The sequence below is a fragment of the Myotis myotis genome, unplaced genomic scaffold, assembly GCF_014108235.1.
Source record: "Myotis myotis isolate mMyoMyo1 unplaced genomic scaffold, mMyoMyo1.p scaffold_m19_p_16, whole genome shotgun sequence".
In the NCBI taxonomy this organism is placed as follows: domain Eukaryota; kingdom Metazoa; phylum Chordata; class Mammalia; order Chiroptera; family Vespertilionidae; genus Myotis; species Myotis myotis.
The window spans coordinates 39,258,959-39,284,331 of NW_023416320.1; the positions used below are offsets into that span (position 1 = coordinate 39,258,959).

At 47.8% G+C, this 25,373-nt stretch overlaps 1 protein-coding gene across 8 annotated transcripts in view; it reads right to left on the reverse strand.

Annotated features, from left to right (window-relative positions):
• Positions 1 to 7,229: 7,229 nt before the first annotated feature.
• The window catches only part of STAU2 (staufen double-stranded RNA binding protein 2), a 223,369-nt gene continuing 205,225 nt past the window's right edge, over positions 7,230 to 25,373 (reverse strand). For all 8 annotated transcript variants that reach the window (XM_036338537.1, XM_036338536.1, XM_036338535.1 and 5 more), the window contains 2 exons: positions 9,481 to 9,569; positions 7,230 to 8,357 (listed from right to left, as the gene is read on the reverse strand). In XM_036338537.1, the coding sequence (XP_036194430.1) occupies positions 8,264 to 8,357; positions 9,481 to 9,569 (183 nt within the window). In that variant the 3' untranslated portion in view covers positions 7,230 to 8,263. The remainder of the gene's footprint in view (positions 8,358 to 9,480; positions 9,570 to 25,373) is intronic.

Here is a 25,373-nt window from a genome sequence, read left to right on the forward strand (position 1 = left end):
ACTGACTAGGAAAAAATGGAATGTTGAATCCAGCTGCCTTTGCACAAACGGCCCCAGCCCCATGAGGCTCTGCTTCCTCATTTGGATGTTCCAGTCCCTCTGAGCCTGGCCCCCACACCCGAGACATTGCCTGCACTGTCTGCACCTACAGGGAGACAGAGAGAGGCCAGAGAGGACGCCAGCCCTGCGGTGCCACTCGGGAGGAACTGGGGCGAGCCTTCTGCGCAGCAGGGAGGGAGCTCGTGGGCAAAGTTTACCTTTGCCAGTTCACTCCAGCACCTGGGTCCAACTCTCTGGAAAATATGAACGAAAACTGTCCAGTTATCTGCCGCTTCACAACAAATCACCCCAAAATGGAGTGACAGAAGACAGCCATTCTTGCATCGTTTCTCACCACGCTGTGGGGTGACTGGGCTCAGCTGGATGGTACTTCTGCTCAGCATGATGGTGGTGAGGCCTGTGGTCACCTGAGCTTTTACGGGGCTGGAGCATCCAGATGGCCCATTCACACGGCTGGTGGTCGATGCTGCCTGTCGGTTTGGAGCTCAGCCAAGGCTGTTGACCAAAGCGCCCACATGTGGCATCTCCATGTGGCGTGGGCTTCTCACGGCATGGTGGCTGGGTTCCAAGAGTGAGAGTCAGAAAAGGGAGTGGCCTAGTAGGGAGGAAGCAGGAGGCGGCACCAGAAGGCTAGCCCTGGAACTGGCTCCATGTCCCTTGCACCGGTTCTATTGACTTAGCGATGACAGGGGCAGCTGGATTCAAGAGGAGGGGGAATCAACTCCACTCTTCAACAGCAAGAGAAATAATTCACAGCCCTCTTGAGTCCATCACTGAAGCCTAGTTACAGCCTTTCCATGTAAGTCAACATATCTCAGTGTGTGCACACACGCCCCATCCTCACCACCTCGGTCCCCACACAGCCCTTGCCAAGGACCCCCCTTCGGGCTGCCTTTGAGTGGAGTTTCAACCTCAAGTGGAGTCCCAGCGGTTCTCAACCTGTGGGTCGCGACCCCTTTGGCGGTCGAATGACCCTTTCACAGGGGTCGCCTAAGACCATCCTGCATATCAGATATTTACATGACAATTCATAACAGTGGCAACATTACAGTTATGAAGTAGCCACGAAAATAATTTTATGGTTGGGTCACAACATGAGGAACTGTATTTAAAGGGCCAGAAGGTTGAGAACCACTGAGTTAAACCTTCTGCTTCATGGTCCTTCTCTTGAAGCAGAAGCTCTATCCTCAGGGAATAAAAACAGGCAGAGAGCTAAGCCCACAAGCCCGCCAGGATGAGCGTCAGCTTCCTGCCACGGTGGGAATCACGGCTGTGGGGCAGCACCTACAGGCCAGGCACCCAATGGTCACCTGTAGTTTCTCCATCTGCAGAGGCAGCCAACACACACCCCAGTCACAGGTCCCTGGAGTGCATGCTGACCCGAGTGAGACTCACTGGTCTGCAAGGTCCCTTGGTACTGCCTCCTGCATTGACAGCACCCTAGCAGCCACCATCTCTGTGTGGGGAGTGGGCAGAGGTTACTGACATCAGAAGAACCCTTTCGTCATTCCACATTTGGATGCATGTTACCAGATTGTTCTCTAGAAAGTTGTAGCACGTGACAGTCCCTGCATCTGGTGAACTAGTATATCAAGGGTCTAGAAGACAATGGACTTAGACGTGGCCTGAGGAGCCTTCCAGTCAGACTGCCCTTCCTCGCATCCTCCTCGTCCTCCTTCCTGAACAGACTGCCGAAGCTCGTCCACGACCTCCTGATGCCGAACCTTGTGGGCTCTTTTCCTGACTGTCCTTCCTCCTCACTGTGGCAACTGCCACCCGTGAGCCTCCCGTCCTCCCCCGGGCCGTCCATTCCCTCCCAGCATGAGCTCCTCTTTCTCAGCCTATACCTCCAATGTTGGTGCTTCCCAGGGTTTGGTGAAGAGGAATCTAGTTCCTCCCCCTGCACTCAGACGACAAGGAAGGACCCGTGGCCAAACACCTTTCAGGAAAATGACTACCCATGTAGAAGATCTAGGGGGAGGCTGAAGAGGAAACACAAGATTTCAACTGTCATTTAATGACTTCCCTGCGGGGAACACTGAGTCTTTCTCCACAACGTCCCATTTCCTCATTCCTCTCTGGTGCAGTGTGGCTTCCTCACCCACTTTACTTTTGGATCCAAATTTCAGATTCTTTCTATTGTCTACCTCCTCCTACCCATGTAAATAACCAAGTCTCCTCCCTTCTTTGGGCTCCCTTGAAAACTCAGGAGTAAAGTTTGAAAGACAATTAGACCAAGATTGTCTCCATCTCTACCTACCTCAGTTGTAAGAACCAGAACTGTCCTGACAGTTAAAACCCACTTCGGTCTCTGGTTCTATAGAAATCGGTGAGGATGGATGGCCACTGTAGGGCCTAAAGTTCTCAGCATTTATGCTGAAATAAAGCAGGCTTTGAACAAGACACTAATTTTGAAAGTGTTTATTTTTCTCCTAGGTAGTTTTATGACTCATTCAGAATAGCTTTGTGGTTCATCAGACCCTTGAAACTAAAGACTAAAAGGATTAAGCAAAACCAAACAAAACAGCACAGCCGTCACAAACCTGAGCCCAATCTGTGACACTGGGGAGACTATTACTCCGTTACTTAAGCTTCATTGTTTACACCGAAAGTAAGAACTAGCACGTGACTATCATGAGCCTTGGCCCCCCCCCCCCCCGCCCCCCCCGGGGAAGTAGTTGAGGCAGATACCTATTGGGTTGTCTTCCAAAACAGCGATTCTCTGGCGACTATTCTGCCCTATTCCATGAGGGTAGAATTGGGGCCACCATATATGTACAAAGTGGGCCATCAGTGAACACCTGGGCCAAGGTGGCCTAACAGGAATTCCTTTCTATGACTTTGGGAATGAAAGCAAATCAGAGATTCAACCTGGTGGCATGGCTCAGTGGTTGAGCATCGATCTATGAACCAGGAGGTCAAAGGTCAGGGCACATGCCCAGGTTGGGGGCTGGGTCCCCAGTAGGGGGCATGCAGGAGGCAGCCAATCAATGCGTCTCTCTTATCATTGATGTTTCTATCTCTCTCTCCCTTCCTCTCTGAAATCAATAAAACCATATTAAAAAATAAAAACAACAACAGAGATTCCGAGTTTCTCCTGGTGGCAGCAAGCTTGGGTTCTAGTGGAAGCCCTGTGCTCTGGTACGTGCACTTGCGAAGCAGGAGCTGGTGTGGAAAGAAATGATTCACATGCTCAGAGGCAGGAGGGGAGTTGAGAGGAAGGCAGACAGAGACTCGCCTGGCTTCCCCACAGCCTTGTACTTCCTGGCCACCGTACATTTCTGCCCTTGGGTTCTGGGAAACACCCCTGTAGCTTTAGAATTAATTTCCCATTGCTGGTTTGAATAGATTTTTATAATTCTCAACCAAAAGAATCTTAATTGATAGGGGTGGTATTTTTCCTTGCAAGTATTTGATTCAAGAAACTTGCATACTAGAGACAAAATTTGAATACAGGCATACCACTAATAATAGAGGCATTAATGGTAATACTACAAATTTGGAGCTGTAATGCTCTTAGGGGCCATTTTATAGATGTGGAAACTGAGGCCAGGAAGGCTAAATCTGCTGCCAAGGTGACATCTATGTCTGAACCAGGTCTCTAGACTTTGAATCCTAAACCATGACTCTTTCCTTAATACCCACTAACTTAGGTTAAAATATTGTACTTACTTTCACAACTTATACACTTTGAAAAATAACCATATACTTCTGCATATTCTTTTATTTTCTCTCACCCAAGGAGGCATATTCATTGGTTTTTAGAGAGAGGGGAAAGTGAAGAGAGAGAGAGAGAGAGAGAGAGAGAGAGAGAGAGAGAAAAGGAGAAGAGAAAAACATCAGTCAGTTGCCTTCTATACGCACCCTGACCAGAGAATTGAACCCAAAATCTGGGCATGTGTCCCAACTGGGATTCGAACATGAGACCTTTTGTTGTACAGGACGACACTGTAACCAACTGAGCTACACATTCTTATCCTTACTTTTTGGGGTGAAAAGCTGAAATTTGAAGATGTTAAATGACTCTGACAAGGCTACACGTGAACAGAAGCAGAGCTAGAAGTTTGTTTCCAGACAGGTGGCTCCATTCGATAGGCCAGACTCCTTCCATGCGCCCGGTCACCACTGACTACAAGGGTGTGTCTCCCAGAACCCACGTTTACAGCCGCCTGGAAAGGCACAACAGTAACTGACCTGGTTAGATTGCAAATTCATCATCGAAAGGGTTTCAGCGTCATTCATCCATTCAGCAAACATTCATTGAGTACTTAGCATGTTAAGGTGGGCACTGCTCCTGGGACGGGAGCTACAACGAGGAATCAATCCACTTGAACAGCCTGAGTGTAGGCCAGCTTAAAGCTTTGCCTTTGCAGATTGGGGCTGGGGGCGGGGGGTGGTCAGTGGACATCTGGGATGTGTGGAGGTAAGATAAGATATGCTACTAGGGTGGAAGCAGATGGTGGCTTCTTGACAGTGTCACCAGAAGACAGCATGGCGCCCAAAGCATTGTAAGATGAGGGAGGGCACAAGTAGTAGCAACAGCGAGACCAGCAGGGGAACAAGCTGCAATGCAGTGGTTCTGAGCTCAGAATGCCCCATTCTCCACGCCCACTTCCTTGTCTGTCTTTCCCTCTAGAGAGAATGTGGGTTCTTTAGGGTGAAGTCGCTTCATTTGTTTATTTGTTTTCTGCATTCCCAGCATACATCAGAGAGTGCTGGGGATTCAGTCAGGAGAGCTTTTAGTTCAGAGGTTAGGACATAAGAGGAAGGCTTCCCCAGCGAGGTACGTTTTAAATGGGTCGTGGTGAGATGGGACTTGGGGGGCCTCTGCCAGAAACGAGCAGTTGGGTTTGACCAAGTCTAGGAACCCAATCTTATCCCTCCTCATGAGGACATGCGTCTGGGATTGTGGAAATACAGGAATGCATCCGGGGGTGGGGACTGGCATCAGATCTGCTGCCGAGGGAAGGGACATACATAAATGCAGGAATGGGAAGACAGAGGGGCAGGATGGTGGGCCTGCAAGGGGCCCAGCGTCCTCTGAAATTAGTGTTTTGGGGGCTTGCCATGTTTTTGATTAAGAAATGCTACAGACTCCCTGGGGTTAAAGGTACAACAGTAATGCCATATATCATCACGAGTGGCTATCTCTGTGTCATGTAAGCAGTGAGACTTAAAAATTTATTTCTTCCGCAGGTCGATCTATCCCTTTGATAGATGGTTCATTTGTCCATTTATTCAATGTATCATTTATACATGGATCAAGTACCTGCATCATGATGGGGTGGGTTGAGGGGAACTCAGAGACAAAGTCACACATGGTTTTGCCATTAGGGGACTGCTCAGTTCCGTGTGCGCCTTTTACCATTCTTGGCCACATGATAACAAGTGGCTTTTGGAAATTAAAAAGCACTACTGTGGACAGGTGCAGTGGCAACTCCCCTGCAGTAGAATTTAAATACGCACCAATTGGTCTGGACCACATTTCCAAGGTCCTGCAAACCTCTGTATACTAATTTAAGTTTCTCGTTAATCTATGTTTATTTTATGGTGCAGGAAATTGGTCGAAGCTGTCAACCTCCCCCGCCTCCCCCGACACACATACACACAAAACCCCACTGTTGAGAATGTGTGCTGGGGAGAAGGACCAGGACAACTCACTGAGGTCACCCCAGGAAAGGGGAGGGACGTCCTTGTCCCAGCCTGCCCGGCAGTGTCTCCCCATTGATCTTTGGCACGTTGTCCTGGAAAGGGAGGGTCAGAGTTCCAAAGTGCAATATTACATTTCCAATTAAAATGTAAAACACAAACCTTTTTCTTCAGACACATTGGCCTCAGCACTGGGAAGGGACTACAAAGCCCCGTGCTGATGGAGAGACGCTGAAAGCAGACACTGTAATTGATAAAGGAGATAAGTCAATCTGTGTCCTGTAGAGAATAATGAGTCCCATCTTTCATCAAAAAGATCTCCCTGTGCCGAAGAAACGTTCTTTCAATAAATCTACTTAATGGTTTCCCCTCGAATGATATATGACATCGGCTTTGGAGCAGAGCATCCCAGCAGGTCCCTGTGAGGGACCGCGGCCACCCGTTCTTTGCATTGCTAATTCCGCCCAGAGAGGCCGGGGCTCCCGGGAGGGCTGCTGTTCCGGGACCTATGGGAAGGCCTTCCTGGGCTCTTCAAGCAGGTAGAGGGGATGGAATCTGGAATAAATATCCTGTCCCCTAAACTGGAGATCCTTTGCAAATGGACATTCCCTGCTCCCCCCCTGCACACCGCCCCCCCCCCCCCAACCCCGCCGTGTTCAGAGATCCATCAGCTCCGGGAATGACTCGTGTCACATAGCTCGAGTTAAATGCTTCGGAGTTAAATACTTGGGTTGCGAGAGCTGACTGGCGGCTGCTCCCTGCTCTCATCGCTCTCCCGCAGCCCTGTTCAGGCCGCGGTGGTGTTTGGACTGTGGGCTGCGGGAGGTGGTCTGTGTTTATTGCCTTTGGTAAATGGGGGATCCCCTTTAATGAGCCCACCTGAAATGTGCTGTCTACAGGCCTGCCCTCTCCCCGCCCCCCGCACCCTGAGGGCCTGTCCCCCAAGGGAATGAGTGAGGGCCCCCTGCGCCCCTTGCAAGGCGGCAGGACTTCCTGCTCCACCTGGCTTACCTTTGCGAACCCCAACTTTACAAACGTATGTAACCCAACCTATTTCCTCCAAGGGCACCAGCCCTCCCCAAACTGGCGGACTTCCCCACCTGGGAATCATTAAAAACACCCCGAGTGATTTCCTTATGTTGCTGTTTGTTTATCCTCCTGTCGCCCGTGAGTCAGCCGGATCATGATCTGTGGTGGTTCTGCTTGTGAAATCTTACATAATTATATTCCTATTGTCAGGTTGGGCCGAGCAGTTAGATGGAAGAGTGTTTTCTCATTTCACAACGCCTGCAGATCAATACGGAGAAAGCCTGAGCAATGAGGTGACGTGAGGGCCGGGCGCCGAGTCACCGGGAGGCGTTCTGCAGTTTCGCAGATACAGGCAGCCGGCGACCGGGGCGCCCTGGGTGCCCAGGCTGAGCAGGGTGCCTGGGCCGGGTGGTGGCCTTTGGCACGGGTCTCGCTGGGGTGATTCTTAAAGAAACGAGAGCCAGGGAACGAAAGAACGACAGTAACCACACTTCACACAGAAACCAACCAAATTTTTACTGCATTTGCTACACGCTGGATCCCGACATGCTGGCCCCGAGCGTGGCTGGCTACAAGCTGGCTAGACTCCGACGGCCGCCCCTCAGGCTCTCCCCTCCCCGCCGGGGACAGCACTGATGCGGATCCTCCTCACTGTCCCAAGTCCAGAGGCAGTTATTAAAAACACTCTTGATGCAAACAGTGAGCGGCTACAGGACACGAATGGGGGTGGGCGCGGTGTCCGCCACAGGACGCGGAACCCAGAGAAATGGTGTGTCGAGGCAAGACGCCTCCCTGGTGGCTATGGGTATCACAGAGCTCAAAACCCACAAGTGAGCTGTTTTTTTGTTTTTAAATTCCTGGAGTCTATTGGAACTAGTTGATCCTAACGCGATTTCATAGTTTTAATTAAATATCCAACCCGATGTAAACCATGTTTGTTTGCATACATCTTGGAGTAGTGTGCGCGCCTTAAAGTTATTCACACGGGTATAGGATGAGGATGACAAAGACCTGCAGGGAAAGAGAAACTGCGTGACTCTATATGAAGACAACGACCATCACATTCCACAGCACGTCATCGGGAGACTGGTGAATCGTCAAGCATTATTTAAAACGAGAGAGAAGAGAATGGAACACAAGCGCCACGAGAGAACAATCGGAACAACGGAACCAAACCCAGTTTCCCTACCGATCATGGAGAAGCGTTACCTCTGTTTCTAACACGGTTCACTCATGGCTATTTTAAGCCCCAGTAGCAGGATCGGATGTCTGCTGCCTCTGGACACATGAGTTATGATCCGATCTCAAGTTCCAAGGGAAATGCGCAAAGGTTTATTCCCCCGCCCCCACCCCTACCCCAGTTGAATAAACAGGACTACGTATATTATCTCGTGTGTTAGAATAGCGTTGTCTTCACATAAGACTCAAATAAGGGTATTAGTCATTCATTTCCTTGAACACAGACACCCTCATGCGTGCTGACAGGTTTATAAGGATGCGGTGGCCGCCGTGGTTCTGGGAGCTGTTAGATGACGGGCTTTGATTTCTTGCAGTCCTGAGCGATGGGGCCGGGGTGTGTCTGCTTACTGTCCGCCTTCTCTCCCAGATGCGGGCCTTGTCTGGAAGATTAATACATGAACAAGAGCTGAAGGGGCAGGGTTGCACAACTTCAGACATGTTTATTAGCAGATGGCACACGGGATGCAGAGGTCACCACCAAAGTGACATTTTAAAGTGAAACAACAATATTTATGTTCAGATAGTCTCCTGATGAGATCATGTGGAAACGGTTTTGATTAAATTAGCTTATAAATGGTTGCCAATCTATAGACAACTTAAAATGCCACGTCTGTGTACCAAATGTTTTCTTCTCACGCTCTCACCTTCTAAATATGAATGAGCAAAGGCTGGGTTGGGGGGGGGGGGTGTTGCTTTCTTAACAGTAGGATCCGCATATCTGATTTTTATGTCGTGGGTTATCTGGTTTTTGTTTTTCATCCTAGAAACGTGATCTCCTGTGTGTGTTCTGAAACCTCACCTGCTGTTACTACTGCTCTCGAAGAGTTTGGATTCCGCTATGTAAATATAACTGCATTCAATTTCTTTACTATAAAGTGGGTCTCTGGAGAGACCTAAAATCCCGTCTCAGATAAGAGCTTAAGTTCAATAGCATGAAAAAGCTCTGAGCTGGGTTTCAGACATACTTGCTATCACTGCATTTCTGCCTTGAACGCCCTGGGGAGCCACGCTTTTGTGGCAACGTGTGCTTGCGTTTCGGACGGCAATGCGAAAGACAAATGCTGCCAGGGCGAGGGCCGCCTCTCAACTTCTTTTCCTTCTCTCTCTCTTGTGCCCACAACTTGGCAGGAATGTGAGTCAAACATTTTATCTCAGAAAATGGTTCAGCCAGAAAATGCGCCACAGTGTGAAGTGAACACAATTTTTTGGTTCGTTTTTGCCAGTCTCTACGGTCAACAAAACACATGAATATTTCCAACAAAGGCACTAAAATGCAGAAATAATAACCTCTTAGCAGATTAAAACTTTCGCAGTCAGACGGTAGGCAGTGAATGTGACCACATGTGCGGGTTCTCGTTTATTTACATTTACCCGTATTGTGAATAATTTTGTGAGATACAGATATTCGTGTCTTGAGTTTTTTGCCTTATCATGATCTGTGTTTTATTTTCTTGTACAGTGACAAAATTATAAATGTTAGAATACGACAGAAGGTTTACTCACTTTTCAAGAGAGCTTTTGTCAATATTCATTGTCCCTTCCATTGGATCCAGTCCTTGCTCAGAAAATTGTTTCAAGGCACTTAAAGCTGCCTAAAAATGAAAACAAACACACCAACTAACAAGGAGATCCATTCACGGACTTTAATGTCATAAACAGGCAATTGCAAAAGAAAGCTGACATATAAAGGCTATCATTTGCATTTGTCTAAATAAATGGTTTGTTGCATCGAGTAGCAATATTACATTTGAACGGCTGTAACGTATCTACTGTGAGAGCTTTGTTTCTGGTGAGGGGCAGGGGAGGTGGAGAGGGCAATCTCCGCAAGCCTCGGGCCTCATCCCTGGTCCATAGTTTTATAAAATCACAATGTTTTATCTGCAAATGTAGAAACACCTCTATGCACGTAACATACTTTGAGGGTGACTCTGTACAATTCCTCCTCGCTTTACTGAAACTACACATTCTCTTCCTTCAGATGTGAGAACATCAGGCTTCCCCAAACCTGGGTACCCTTTCCAAAATTAGCATGAAAGGTCTTGTTCCATTTTACAGACAGTGGGCCCCAACCAAGTCACAGAATGCGAGCCGAGAGAGGAGGGCGCTCGAGCAAACCGAGGGCATGGTGTGATGGTATATCCTGAATTTCCCCTCCTCCTGGGGCCCAGGGGAGGCAGGCCCGGCCGTGGCACAGCCTCCCAAGGTGCTGATAGGCCTGTGATGCGTGGGCCGCTGACGGGTGCTGACAGGCTGGTGGAGCCTCGCTGGATAGCTGGGAGGCACCAAAAATGCGATGCTGATAAGATCTACATAACTCGTTGACACTCTTGTGCATGTTCCAAACTGTTATTTCTTGGAATAAGAATTTGGTTCTTCTTCCCCTCCTCCGCACCGCCTCCCACCCCCACCCCCACCCCCACCTTTGAGCCCCACCAGAAGGGCTTTGTTGAGTCTGAGAGAGGTGTGAGCAGCCAGGGGTGCCTGACTCTCAGACATCCTGCTGGGTCACACTTTGGTCATCTGTGTCTTCTCAAAGGCCTCAGAAAAAGAGTTAACTCTTGCAACTGCCCCACCTTTTATCTGCCAGGGGCCCCTGTTGGGTAGCTGATGAGTGCATGATCCCTTTGACACTTCTTTATGCCTAATATACTTTTTGGTTTTTAAGTTCATTGACTTTATTTTTTGAGAGCGGTTTTGGGTTTACAGAGGAATGGAGGAGGCCGCAGGGGTCCTCAAACTACGGCCCGCGGGCCACATGCGGCCTGCCGAAAACATTTATCCGGCCCACCGGGTGTTTTTGCCGCCACTGCCTGTCCTGCTTAGCAGCCGACTCGTCCCGGGCCCGCAGTGCGCATGTGTGGAATGTCTGAGGGACAGTGAACTGGCCCCCTGTTTAAAAAGTTTGAGGACCTCTGGAGTACAGAGTTCCCGGATCCCCCTCCCCCACCCCAACACAACGTCAGCCATTACTAACAGCCTGCATTGGCACAGGACGGCTGTTACAAGTGATGAGACCATACTGATACATTATCATTAACTAAAGCCCACAGTTGACATTAGAGTTCTCTCTTTGTGCTGTACATTCTATGTGTTGTGTATATATATATATATATATATATATATATATATATATAATTTTATTGATTTCAGAGAGGAAGGGAGGAGGATAGAGAGAAACATCAACGATGAGAGAGACTCATTAATTGGCTGCCTCCTGCATGCCCCCTACTGGGAATCGAGCCCACAACCCAGGCATGTGCCCTGACTGGGAACCAAACCATGACCTCCTGGCTCATAGGTCAATGCTCAACCACCAAGCCACACTGCCTGGGCCATTCTATGGGTCTTGCCAAATGCATAATGTCATGTGCTCACCATTACATTACCATACAGAATGGTTTTGCCGCCCTAACAGTTTCCTACATTCCACCTGTTTATCCCTCCTCCTTATCCCCCCAGATCCATGGCAACCACAGATTTTATAACAGTCTCTACAGCTGCTTTTTCGAGAATGTCATACAGGTGGAATCATACAGTACATCATTTCGGATGAGCTTCTTTCCCTTAGTCATATGCATTTAAGGTTCTTCCATGTCTTTCCTGGCTGGATACCGCATCTCTTTTTAATCACTGAATGATATCCCATTGTGTGGATGCACACAGCTTATCCATTCATCTACTGAGAGGCATCGCGATTGCTTCCAAGTTTTGGGTGCTTATGAATGAAGCTGCTATGAATAATCTGTGTGCAGATATTTGTGGAATGTACATAATTATTTTTTCTCCCTCCTCTCTTGGTCTTTCTTTCTATTTTTAAATCACAACTCCTATATCCAACCCAAATGTGCTTTTCTTTTAGTTTAGACTACTTTTCCTTTCAGGTCTCTGCCCTGGTCTCCCCAGCTCAGAGGTGCTGAGCTGAACGCCCAGGCAGGTCTGCAGCCCTGCTGGGCACCCTGGGGCAGGGAGGGGCCAGCTCAGGCCTCCCCGTTTTCACCATTATCTATCTCTTTGAACCTGGAGTCCTCGGGGATGTGGGCACCCCACCCCACTACTCCTGACCTTGGTCCAAGCTCATACTGCACAGCAGCTGGCAAAGGCTGTGGTGGCAGGTAGGCACTAACCTCGGCTGGGTGGGAGCAGCGTGCCTATCTCATCGGGGCACTGGTATTGGTTGAACTGTGTCCGCCCCCAAATTTATATGTTGAAGCCCTAACCGCCAGTACCTCAGAACGAGGCGGTGTTTGGAAATAGGGTCACTGCAGATGTGATCAATTAAGATGAAGTCACTCTAGGGCAGGGTGGGCCCCGATCTAATATGACCAATGCCCCTATAAAAAAGGGAATTTGGACACAGACGCACACACAGCGAGAACACCATGTGAAGAGGAAGGCGGGGACTGGGGTGGTGCGGCAGAAGCCGAGGAACGCCAAGGATTGCCCATAAACCACTGGAAGCTGGAGGGAGGCAGGCAAGAGATTCCCACTCTCTGTCTCAGAAGGAACCAACGCTGCGACACGGTGACCTTGGACTTTCAGCCTCCAGAACTGTGAGACAATGAGCTTCTGTTGATGAGGCCACTCCGTGAGCAGTACGTTGTGACGGCGACGCTAACAAAACGAATACAGGCACATCATAATTCCTCTTTCAGGATAGCAGGGCCCCCTTCCCCTCTCCGCTGCTTCATTTTATCCATTTATTATAAAAATGAGTTTTCCATCACAGAAAAATCATAATGTGTAGGCCAGCAAAATAAAACAGTGAAAATGGTCACAGTTCCCACCTGCCATTCGCAGCGTGGTGTCTGCCTTCCCATCCCCTGTCCCATCCCCTCTCCATAGGGACATACTAAAGGCTGGATTGCCTCTGAGCCTGTTGGGCAGCGGTTCTCAACCTGTGGGTCGCGACCCCTTTGGCGGTCGAACGACCCTTTCACAGGGGTCGCCTAAGACCATCCTGCATATCAGATATTTACATGACGATTCATAACAGTAGCAACATTGCAGTTATGAAGTAGCCACGAAAATAATGTTATGGTTGGGTCACAACATGAGGAACTGTATTTAAAGGGCCAGAAGGTTGAGATCTACTGCTGTTGGGTGACCTGCCCTTTTCAGAGAACGTGAGCAGCTTTCCACAGCAACAGAACACCCATTCCCTATCGTTGGCGCTTCAGGCCACTCCCAAGTATTAGCATGACGCCAAGCTTCCTAGCAGTCAAATCTCCACATACCATCTCAGTAATTTCCTTAGGACGAACTCCTAGAAACTGACTCTCTGCGCCAAGAGCACGCGCATTTTTGAAGACCCGGTCTCTCCGCCCTCAGAGAGGCCGAGGCCACACCAGTAGTGTGAGGGCGTCTGTTTCTCCAGGTGCTTCTGGAATCACCTCTCAGAACCACCCTGGATCATTGGAGGAAACCTGTGCTGTCATTTTACGGCCCTGCCTTCTTTTGAATTTGTCCATCCTGACCATTTACCTTATTGAGTAGACTTTTTAAAGATCTTTATTGTTGAAATTATTACATATGCCCCCCCCCCCCTTTCTAGGCTCTCCCCAGGCCTTCACCGCCTATTGTCAGTGTCCATGGGTTATGCATCAATGCATACAAGTCCTTTGGTTGATCTCTTCCTGCCCACCCACCTTCCCACACCTTTCTTCTGAGATTCCTCAGTCTGTTCCAGGCTTCTATGTCTCTGGATCTATTTTATTCATCAGTTTATTGTGTCCATTAGATTCCACATGTGAGTGAGATCATGTGATACTTGTCTTTCTCTGACTGGCTGATTTTGCTCAGCATAATGCTCTCCAGGTCTCTCCAGGCTGTTGGAAATAGTAAGAGTTCTTTCCATAGACTTAGTTTTGAGGGATGTTTCCTTCAAAAATTAAATTCACCCTCAAAAGACTTCGATGTGGACAATTCCCCTCCCCCAACAATGGAATTTGCAGAGATGTGACTCTCCTTGAGACCCAGTTAGCAGGCCTTGGAGTTCCTATCAGTCCTGAAATGCGGAGGTGGCTGGGCAGCTTCCCTGGACCACCATGCTGAGGACAGTCCTGTAGGTGTGGGCATTTTTTAAAATATATATTTTATTGATTTATTACAGAGAGGAAGGGAGAGGGATAGAGAGCTAGAAACATCGATCAGCTGCCTCCTGCACGCCCCCTACTGGGGATGTGCCTGCAACCCAGGTACATGCCCTTGACCGGAATCGAACCTGGGACCCTTCAGTCCGCAGGCCGACGCTCTATCCACTGAGCCGAACCGGGTCAGGGCAGTGTGGGCATTCTTGTGAGCTGGTTACATGAACCTTAGCTCTGGAGTCCCACCGTGTGCACACGTGTCCGCAGTGAAGAGCCAGGCCACTCAGTGCTGAGCTCCAAAGACCAATCCGCGCCTGATCTTTCCAGAGAGCACACTCCATGGCGCGGCCTAATGGACGCGGGGCTCTCTCTAGAGTCCACAGCTTTGAACAAAGGAGCAACTATTTTGTTCTGATCCATTAATATGTGAATTGCTGGCAGGAATGCAGATTTGTATCCATTTCTTCCCAGATGGATTGTTACAGAAGGCGACTCAGTGCCCGGAAAGGGAAATTGCAGTGTGGTACTGCTTAACCAGACCCTTGGGTGCCCCGGGGCTGCTCAGTCCTGTTCTCTTCCCAATAGGGCCCAAGCGACAACTGAAACCAAATTTTTGAAGACTTGGTTCCCAGGGTCGCCTGAATACCAGGAACCAAATTTCTTGCTTCACCGAGCCCAAGACCCGGGGTCCCCCGCTCTCCCCACCCCAAGAAGAGATGCGCACAGGAGATAAAGGCCAGCTCTCAGGCAGAGAGCACGTTCAATGGTTCAGATCTTGCAAAACCTCGTGCATGATTTTATCAGCATGGCAGGCAGGTCCCCGGGCCCTGTCGGAATGCCTGTCACCCCGCAAAGAATGTCCTTCAGGCCGGACGGGCGGCGTGCTCTTTCACGCGGTGCCATGGATGGATTTTCTGAATTCCTGCCCAGCTGCTTCCCTGCACAGGTATGCTTCGAGGTTTCCAAATAACATTCTCTTATCTATCTGATGAGATAATGCAACCCACCTCTTATTGATAACCCTGACTACAATCACTTATAACTATGAGAAGACTTCTCGTTAATTTATAAAAGGCCAGGAAGGCCATTTATCTTCTCTGTAAACAGTTGGTGCTGCCATTTCGTGAGCGTGAGAGCATGATGCTCCGCCACCGCCGTGAGACCCGGCGCTGTACCTGGTGAGCTCAGATGTTAGCACAGCCCAGCCAGGTTCGGTCGGCCTACCCATCAGGAATTCAAGGTCACACAGCTAGTCAGGGGCAGAGCAGAGCTTGGAACCCAGCCCACATTCTTGATCATCACCTCACTTTATTCCATCCAAACCGAAGCGCGGCTCACAGTCACCTGCCCAATGTCAGCGCAGCCTCTTTCCCCGTCACGACTGCAAAGTGGCTCTTCCTCCAGCTCCTCCGCGCTCCGTCTATTAGTCATTCCCCACAACAGCTACTGGAGCTGAGCTCATGCAATTATCTCCCTTTTCTAGAAAAGGGATTTATTATTTTGCGGGATGACATGGTCAGTTCCCAGCCTCCAGCCTTGGTGCAGACCCTGGGTTGACCTCAGGGGCTTAGTTCAGCCCTTCGATAACACTTGCAGTTTGGGCTACAACGAAATTGTTAGAGTAATTATTTTATCACTAGAACTACCCAAGGACATGATTCACCATTTCTTAACCTCCCGAGGGTACCCAGTGTTTCCTGGGCTCCCTTGACTAGCCTCCTCCCTCTATTGTTCTAGGAAGAGTTTTCATCTCACATGTCCTGGGGTTGCTGGCAGGAGGGAGACGGGAGCTCCAGGGTGTGGCGGGGGCTGCGAGGTGCAGGGTGCACAGCGAGCGCAGGTGCTGGGTGTGCAAAGGTGAAATGGACAGTGAAGGCGGGTAATGAGTGTGGCTGTGATTGAAAGCGAGCGAGAAGCCCTGGGTGTTTAGGCGAGGGGAGCGGGGCTGAGGCTGCCCACCAGGTGCCTCCTCTCACAGGGAGGTTCTAACAGCCCCCTCCCCTTCTCCCCTTGTCACAGCGCCATCCTCACCCCCAACTCACCCTCCACACTTTCCCAGAAAAGACCCCTTACAGGTTAAACACTTCCATGGGATGAGCTGGGTCACTTTCCGATGCCCACCGTAGGATCACGTGGTGACACTTGAAATAGCCACTTCCCATTTCGCAGGACCCACCACCAGCCATTTCAAGGAACAATGTACAATGGAGTGGCTACGGAACAAACACCAGCGTTTAACAGTCCCCAGAAACGTTTCCCTCTGTGCTTCCACATCTGCCCAGAAGACGGTAAAATTAGCCAAATCCCCGTTTAAATGAACTGAATACACTGTTACCTACTAGAGGCCAGGTGCTTAAAAACAAAGAAGAAAGACCATCTTGCAAATATGCTACCTAATATTAAGGGAGGACACGCTGTGAGGGGAAAATCAACCGGCCCCCCTTTGGGGAGCCATACGTGGAGCCTGATTGAGGAACAAGTGCACCGTCTCCCACTGGAGGGGAAACAGATAACAAGGTCCTGCCCGCAGCTCCCCCTCCGGCCGGGACGGGCTGCTGGGCGGTCAGTGTGGAGGCATCTGGGAGTCGTGGGAAGGAGGTGACTCTGGGTTCCTTAATGAGGAACATCCTGAGTGATGCTGAAACCCAAGTGTGTGACTTCCCACACACTGTGCATTCGAGAATTTCAAAGATACACTAACACAAGTACCCAGAAACTTCCAGGCGGCGGTGGCCATAAACAAATAGACAGCTAATGATTTCATTTCCAAGGCCAGAAGATGTTTTCCTACCAAATCCAAACAAACTCGCTGAGCATCCACTCGAATGTTACCACAGCCTGGCCACCGGAACCGTGGACTTCAGCTCGGCGACAATTTACATTTTGTGGGATTTAAACAACAACAACAAAAAGGTATCTTTAAAGCAACACATGCAGCTTCATTTAAGAGGAGAAAAATGAACGTATTTTAAAGAAATGGATAGTTCCTTTCTTTTCTTCCTTTTCAGCACAACCTTTGTATATACACGTACGTGTGTGTGTGTGTGTGTGTGTGTGTGTGTGTGTGTGTGTGTGTGTGTCCCGTAGGGGAGAGCGTCTGCATAGATACACAGAAGTATTTTTGTCCCCCAAAACATTTTACAACTGTTTTGTGAGTAAAGCCCCACAGGTTGTAGAACAGATGTCGCCACCATTTCATGCATCACTTGTTTTGCGCGTAGTTATAGCAATGCCAGAAATACAACGCCAATGAGATACTTTCCATGCCTGCTGGTTGGTTTTGGTTCCCAAGTGTCCCAGGGTGCGTGTGTGTGTGTGTGTGTGTCCACAAAATGGAGATGAGTCTTTCCAGCCGTTTCTGTAATTTCTAACTTTCCTCTTAAAAATATACTTACATTTTTAAATATAAAAAATTTTTTTTTTAAAAAAAGAATGAATCGTTGGTAATGGCAGGGTAGCAGGATTAAGTCATTCTTTGAGAGATGACAATGGTCCTCATTAGCAAAATGTGAATTTAAACTCACCCCCTAATGACACACAGAATTTTGGAGTCTTTGAACACGATGCCCAATGGATCCTTTTATTTCCTGTTTTTCCATTTCACACTTTCCCCACCGATTTCATAGCCTAAATCCCAGAAACAGGCTGTTCCCATTAAAGTCAATGGTAACCACACATGTCTGAATGTGGCCTTCGTTCTTTTTTTCTTTTTCTTTTTTTTTTAAGATTTTAAAATTGATTTTTAGAGAGAGAGGGAAGAAGAGGGAGGGAGAGAGAGAAACATCAATGTGAAAGTGGAACATCCATCAGCTGCCTCCCGCACACCCCCTACTGGGGATTGAACCTGCAACCTGCGCCTGGGCCCTGGCAGGGAATCGTGGGTCAATGCTCAACCACTGACCCACACCGGCCGGGCAAGAACAGGAATTTTGACTCTAGAATGTGGGGAATTAGTACAAAATTGGGCACGTGAGCTACGGATTTGGACATCACCTTTATTCCTCAGTCAGGCTCTTACGCTGGGTAATCCATGGAGCTGTCAGCCTTGACAATAAAAGAGTCAAATTTACCGCAGGATTAACTGTGGGAAGAAATGTTTCCAGTGTGTTCAGAACAAATTCGAGCAGCGGCCTCCACACTGCCCTGTCTTCCTCTAACCACAAGCTTTCTGCTTTACCAACGTCTTTCCTTTTTAAGTTCCTGTGTTGCCCTCTAATTACTTTTGATTCAACAGAAATTCCCCTTTGTAATGGCATTTACAGGATGGCATTGATACAAAGCAAGCATGCCTGCAACTGGCAAGACAATGCCCCCAGGAGTGTCCACGTGCTAGTCCCCAGCATCAAAACAGGCTACCTCACTCGGCAACAGTGACTCTGCAGATGGGACTGAGGTATGCGCGTGGAGATGGAGAGATTATGCTGGATTGTCCGGGTGGGTTCAATCTAATCACTCCTGAAAATCAGAGAGGCTTTCCTGGCTTTGGTCAGAAAAATGTGGCCGAGGGAAAAAATGGTCAAAGAAATGCAAGGTGGTTAGTTTTGAAGCTGGGGGAAGGGAAACATAAGCCATGGAATGTCCGTGCCTCTAGGAGCTGGGCAAGGCAAGATCAATTTGCTCCCAGATCCTCCCACCCCCAAAGAATGGCTGTCACCTTGCTTTTAGCCCAGGGAGACTCCTCCCAGTCTGACTTCCGACCTATAGAACTCTGAGATAATACATTAGTGTTGTGTTATAGCAGCAAGATCAAACTAATACACTCTCCCTGTCATCTGGACAAGGAAGGGGAAGAGGCATGGCATTTGGAGTGTGGTCAGGCCTGGATTAAAGCGCCCGCTGGGCTGCGGACCAGCTGCGTGTCTTCATGCAAGTTCCTGTGACTCCCTGAGCCTCCTTCTCATCACCTGTAAACTGGAGGCTTACACCACTTACTGCACTGGATTGTCCAAAGGGTTAATGCCTGGCTCATACAATGGTGTTTAATAAACAAGAGCTTACATATATATATATATATATATATATATATATATATATATATATATAATTTCAGAGAAGGGAGAAGGAGAGAGAGATAGAAACATCAATGATAAGAGAGAATCATGGATCGGCTGCTCCCTACACGCCCCCTACTGGGGATGGAGCCCACAACCCGGCATGTGCCCTGACCAGGAATCCAACTGTGACCTCCTGGTTCATAGGTTGATGCTCAACCACTGAGCCAATACATGAGGGCTTTAGTCTACATATTCCTCTGTTGAGCCCAACATCCCACTGCAGGCATCGCCAAAGCCTCTCTCCATCGAGGTCCTCTCTCCTCCTCTCACACCCCCACCCGCGGGCTCTGTGTTCAATATGCCATGGGATACACAGGGCTGGGTTGTATGTAGCCATGTGAGAAGCTCTCCTGCCCCACGATTTACCTCCCAGGAATACAGCGGATAGTTACTGTCTCATCAAAACAGAAATCCTTGGGACTGTGGCTTCTGTCACCTTTGAGTTTGGCCACCAATGCTTCACCTGCCCGCTCTGGCCCTCCATTCAAGGATGCACCACCTTGAAAGTCTTGGGCAAAGCCCCTGTTGTGGGGTCCTCCCGAGTGGGGGTTCCCAGGCACCTCCTGTGTAGACCTCACAGACTCCACTTCTCCCCCGGGAAATGGAACTCTCATTCCATCAGTTGCTCAGGCAAAAATCCCTAGTAATCAACCTCGCTCACTTCTTTTCTCTCTCACCTCCCACGTCAAGCCATTAGTGAGGTCTGTTGTTTCTTCTTTGAAAGGCATCCAGAATCTAACTACTAACCACCTGCTCTGCGGCCATCCTAGCCCAAGTTACCGTTATTTCTCAGCAAGACTCACGCCATAGCTTCCCAACTCATCAACCTGTGGCTGCCCCTGCCCCCGTACAGCCTCTCCTCCGAATACACCCAGAGATGGTGTGGGAGGGAAGGACGGGTCCCAGACCTGCTCTAAACCCTCCACTGGCTTCTCACTGGTGTTAGAACAGAACCCCAATTTCTGACTTGGGCCCTGGAGGCCTTTGTGACCCCACCCCGTCTACAGCTCCAAGCTCACCATCTTCCCCAGTCCCCCCATGCCTCTTTGCTCTTTGAAGTCCCCGACTCATTCCTGTCTCAGGGACTTTCATACGCTTTTCCTAGAACTCGGACTCTTCTCCGAGTTCTTCACGCGGCTGGCCCTCGCTTCATCCAGATGTCACCCCTTGCCACCCCCACTGGACTTAAAGAAACTGCACCACCCACTCTTGGCCTGACATCTCACAGCTCCTCACACTGCCTAAGTTTTAGCAATACTATCCCTAACATTTTATTATATATTTATCCATTCACAAGTTTATTGTCCATGTGGCCCAAAAGAATGTGAGTTCCATGAGGGCAGAGCTTTGTCTGTTTTGTTCATTGCTAAATACACAGCACCCAGAGTAACACAGGCTTAATAAATACTTACTGATGGAATGACTAAACAAATTTAATGAATGATTAAAAACAGCAATCATTTTCAAGAATATCTAGCTACCTCTGAGTTTTATTCATTCTCAGAAATTCCTATGGAAATTAGGGAGATCATTTTCCCCATTCACTGAAACCTAGAAGTAACCATTCACTTAATGATTACAGACCAATTATTGAGCTGGAGAAAGTAACTGCTAAATGGTTTTTCAAATGAAGAAAGTTAAATGGCATGGTAGGTTTCCAATGTGGGTGTTCTCATGTGTTGTAAATTTAATTCATGCCAATTACAGTATTACAACTTTGGAAGCAATTTCATTGGAATCAACTTTAATTTTTTTCTAGAAAGTCTTAATATTTTCAAACTAACAGAAATGAAAAGTCACTGTAGAATTCAAGATGTGAACTATCTTCTTTTGCTCATTATAATAGAAAGAGAAGCACATCACTAGTAATATATATCACACTTCATTTGGTAATTTTTAGAAACTCCATTGAAAGTAATTTTTTAAATCTATAGTTAAATAACCACCTCAAAAAAAAAAAAATCCCAAAACCCTGGTATCCTGATTTCTTAAGAACATCTTTATTAAGACAATATAATCCAAGAAAGACAATTATTTTGTTTAAATAATTATGATCACAAATGGTCCTCTTCTCATATCTCCAGCCCCAAATCAGAAATTATTTAGTATACTTTTGGGGATATGCTTTGGGTCTGCCAAATACTTAAGTAAAAATTTCTCCTAAGCTGTTTCAAGAAATGGCTCATGTTCTAAGACAGTTAACACATTCTAAAGTATCCAAACATAGGGTTGTTGTTTTTTCCTAATTGCTTGACTGCAGATGAAGATGGACATTATAAGAATCCACAGGACGGTCAGTGATGGAACCCTAATCCGTCTTAAGCTGTAACATGACAACTGGCAGTTCCCAACATGTATTATGAGACAGAGAATTCTTTTTTTGCCTCCGGGTACATTCCCTTTCAAAAGCAGATTTTCTTCTTTTTCTTTCTGAAGATATCGTGTTAAACTCCATTCTTACTGGTTAATCTTTTAAGGGGCAAGATAGATAGGAGAGAGAATCTGTGATGGCTTTATAAATTTGGGGCAAAGTGCAACATGAGGCAATTTCAAATCAAAACCTGAACTTGGGAAAGGGACATTATACCAACCAGCAGCATTCTTTAGAAATGCCTGACATTCAATTGGGTGGAATTATATATTGAAATAGATTGTAGGCATATCGCAAATGCTTTCCCTCTAGCATCTGGTGCTATCAAAGCCCAGGAGGGGGAGCGGGTGACGGTGCCAGAACTTAAAGGCTGCCTTTTGGATAAATATGTGGAAAGGACATGAATTAAGTTATCAAAAGGCCAGAAGGATTTGCTGAAAGAGGGGCAGGTGCTAAAAGCAATAAGTTCTTTAGAATTGGATAGCATGTCACTATAGTCCTTTGTATAGCTGGTACTGTTAGCCAAATAATGGTAACTAATATTTCAAAAGAGAAAAATTAACGAATGAGTACACACACAAAAAGTAAGAAGGCAATACCCTGATCAGTAAAAATAAGTAGTATTTATGGTATCTGGGATGCAATGTGGGATGAGGGACCTCCTCCAGGAAGCCTTCCTATATCTGGAAGGGAGTAGGGACTTGTGATTTCTGTGTGTTAGTCAAGGTAAGTGAATCACGAAACAAATACCCCAGAATCTCAATGCTCATGGAAAGCTCAACCGCATGTTCCTGGGCAGTGGTCCCTGGTCAATCAGGGACCCAGACCCCTTCCATCTTGTGACTCTGCCCTCCTCTAGGTCAGCACTATGGTCCTCTCCATTCAGCCAGTGGATGGGAAAATGAAATGGAAGATAGTGTGTGGGAGGAGTTTATGAATAAGGACTAGAAGCCTTCATACTCTACTGACATGCCTACACCCAGTGACAAGACTACACCTAACTCCATGACCGCTCCCTGCCCCCCACCAACTCCAGGTTGAGTAACCAAGTCTCGCTGTGAGCTGAGAAAAAGAGGACGCAGGTGGGGGGTGAGTCATTAGTTTCTACCACAAGTGGCACCGTGTTATTGCACTCACTTGCTAAGGCATCTGCACATCTGTCTCCCCACACTTAACTGTGAGTCCCCAGAACAGAGCAGGCCGAACCTTATTTGTATTGGTAACTGTAGCGCCTATAGCATTCTCATAGTGTCTTCATGCAAGATGCCTTCACAGGACAGTTCTCATGCCCTTTGCACCTGGTTGGGGAGGGAGAGGCTGGGTTCCTAAAAGACAAAGTGTGTTCAGTGGTTAGAGCGCTGGCTGTGCACTGAAGGGTTGCAGGTGCGATCCCTGGCCCCTGTTGGGGCATGTGCAGGAGGCCCAACATCTCACAAATGTTTCTCTCTTTCTCTCCCTCCATCCCTCCCTTCCACTCTCTCTCTCTCTCTAAAATAATAATAATAATAATAATAATAATAATAATAATAATAAATAATAATAAATCAATGGAAAAAATGTCCTTGGGTGTGGATTGAGAAAACAAAATAAAAAGAACCAAATCTTTATTAAGGTCAAACCAACTTCCTTATCCACTGAGAAAGAAGTCAGAAGTTATAGGGGAATAACTAGGAGTCTAGGACTTTATAAAAATCTAGAACCTTGTTCTTTCTGCGCCCATTTGGTTTCACTCAAAGCAGGAAGAGCCTGTGAGAATATCAGAGACAATAAAGACAGGGGTTTCTGTGGAGAACTGCACCCCACCTCACAGTCAGACTGGGGTAAGACTCATCCTAAATCCTAAGAAACTGAGGCGGGAAGGGAAAGGAAGGGAAGGGAAGGGAGGGGAGGGGAGGGGAGGGGAGAAAGAAAGAAACTGAGCCAGCAAACAGCCTTATTCATTTTTTTTTTTAATTGAAAAACCTCGTTTTGTTAATGACCCTGTAAGAGAGTGAAAAAACAAGTGACAGACTGGGAGAAAACATTTCAGACCTCATGTCTGACAGAGCACCAGCACCTACAACTTATAAAGAACTCTCAAAACTCAACAGTAAGAAGCAAACAACCCACCAGCAGGATGGGCACGAGGCATAAAAAAGACAGTTCACTAAGGAGGATTCACGATGACAAATAAACACAAAAAAAGATGCTCACCATCACCTGCCCTTTAGACAGCAATATCACTACAAACCTTTCAAAGCAGCTCAAACAAATAGCGGCAACACCACCAAATGCTGGAGAAGATTCAGAGAAACGTTCTCTCCTACATTTTTGATGGGAATGTAAAATGTGTCTGCCACTCTGGGAAAGAGTTCGGCAGTTTCATAAAAAAAAACGACAACATAACCTTTACAACCCAGCAATCACACTCTTGGTCATTTATCCCAGAGAAACAGAAAACTGTTCACACTAAACCTGCTCAGAAATGTTCACAGCAGCTTTATCTGTAAGAGTTAAAAACTGGAAACAACCAAAACATCCCACAACATTAAACCATGATACATACATACATACCATGGAGCCAGGGAAGACCAATCCGCAATAGAAAGGAAGGAACTATGGGTACACACAACCTGATGGACCTCACAGGCACTAGGCTGAGTGGAGAGAGCCAATTGCAAAAGGTCCCTCACTATATGGTTCCGCTCATTTCACATTCTCAAAGCGACCAAAGTAAAGAGATGGAGGACAGATTACTGGTTGCCCAGGGTGAGAGACGGGGTGGTGGGGGAGCAGGAAGAGGTGAGACCAGGAAACACATGGCCTCCCCACCTTTCCTAACCTCGCTGACTTTTACTTTCAGTCCCAGCTTAGACATCTTCGGGAAACCAGCCAAGGCTTTTCCTTGGGCCAAGTGTCTCTTCTATGCGGACACCTAGTGCTTTATTTATTTTTTTAAATATATTTTTATTGATTTCAGAGAGGAAGGGAGAGAGAGACAGAGAGAGAGAGACAGACAGACAGACAGACAGACAGACAGAAACATCAATGATGAGAGAGAATCATTGATCAGCTACCTCCTGCACACCCCCACTGGGGATCAAGCCTGCAACCCAGACATGTGCCCTTGACCAGAATCGAACCCGGGACCCTTCAGTCCACAGGCCAACGCTCTGTCCACTGAGCCAGACCAGCCAGGGCGACACCTAGGACTTTCTACATAATGCTAACGTTGTCTGTTTGCCTGGCTACCCCAGTGGAGGTAGAGCTTTATGAAGCTATAGGCCGTTTCTTCTCACTTGTGTTTTTATACCCAGAACTTAGCAGAGCAGGAGCTTACCCTATGTGTGTGCACCTCCACTGAATTCCTCAAACGCACACGAGTTCTACTCGAGTTTGGGTCACTAACAGCTCCCTGTCTCTCTCCAATCGGTATTTGTGGGAATACTGAGTGGGCTGACCTTGGCTATGGGCCGGAGCTGTGAGGATTCTGGAACCCCTGGCCTGTCCCAGCTCGGCCTCTCTTGTAGCATAAGGAACATTAGAAATGGCATCGTTGATGGTAAGGTAGGTGGTGTCCAGATAAGGGTTGTGCTTAGAATGATACGGGACCACTTCCCCGCCGTTACTGACGAATAAGGCCCAGTAATCCTGGAAGCCTGACACCTCAGCCGCAGCCCTGGAGGTTTGAAGTGCTGCTGTCCTTTGTCGCCCACGTCCCCCAGGGACATGGCCACCTGGAGGTCTGCACATTGATGGACCTGTCCTGGTCTGAACCTGCTGGAACATCTAAGGCCAGAGACAAGTTTCCCTAAACTCACCAGAACAGGCTGTAGAAAAAGTTTTGCATCTGTTTATTGAAAGAACATTCCGTGTTTGGCAGAATTGGGTCTAATAATTGCTTTT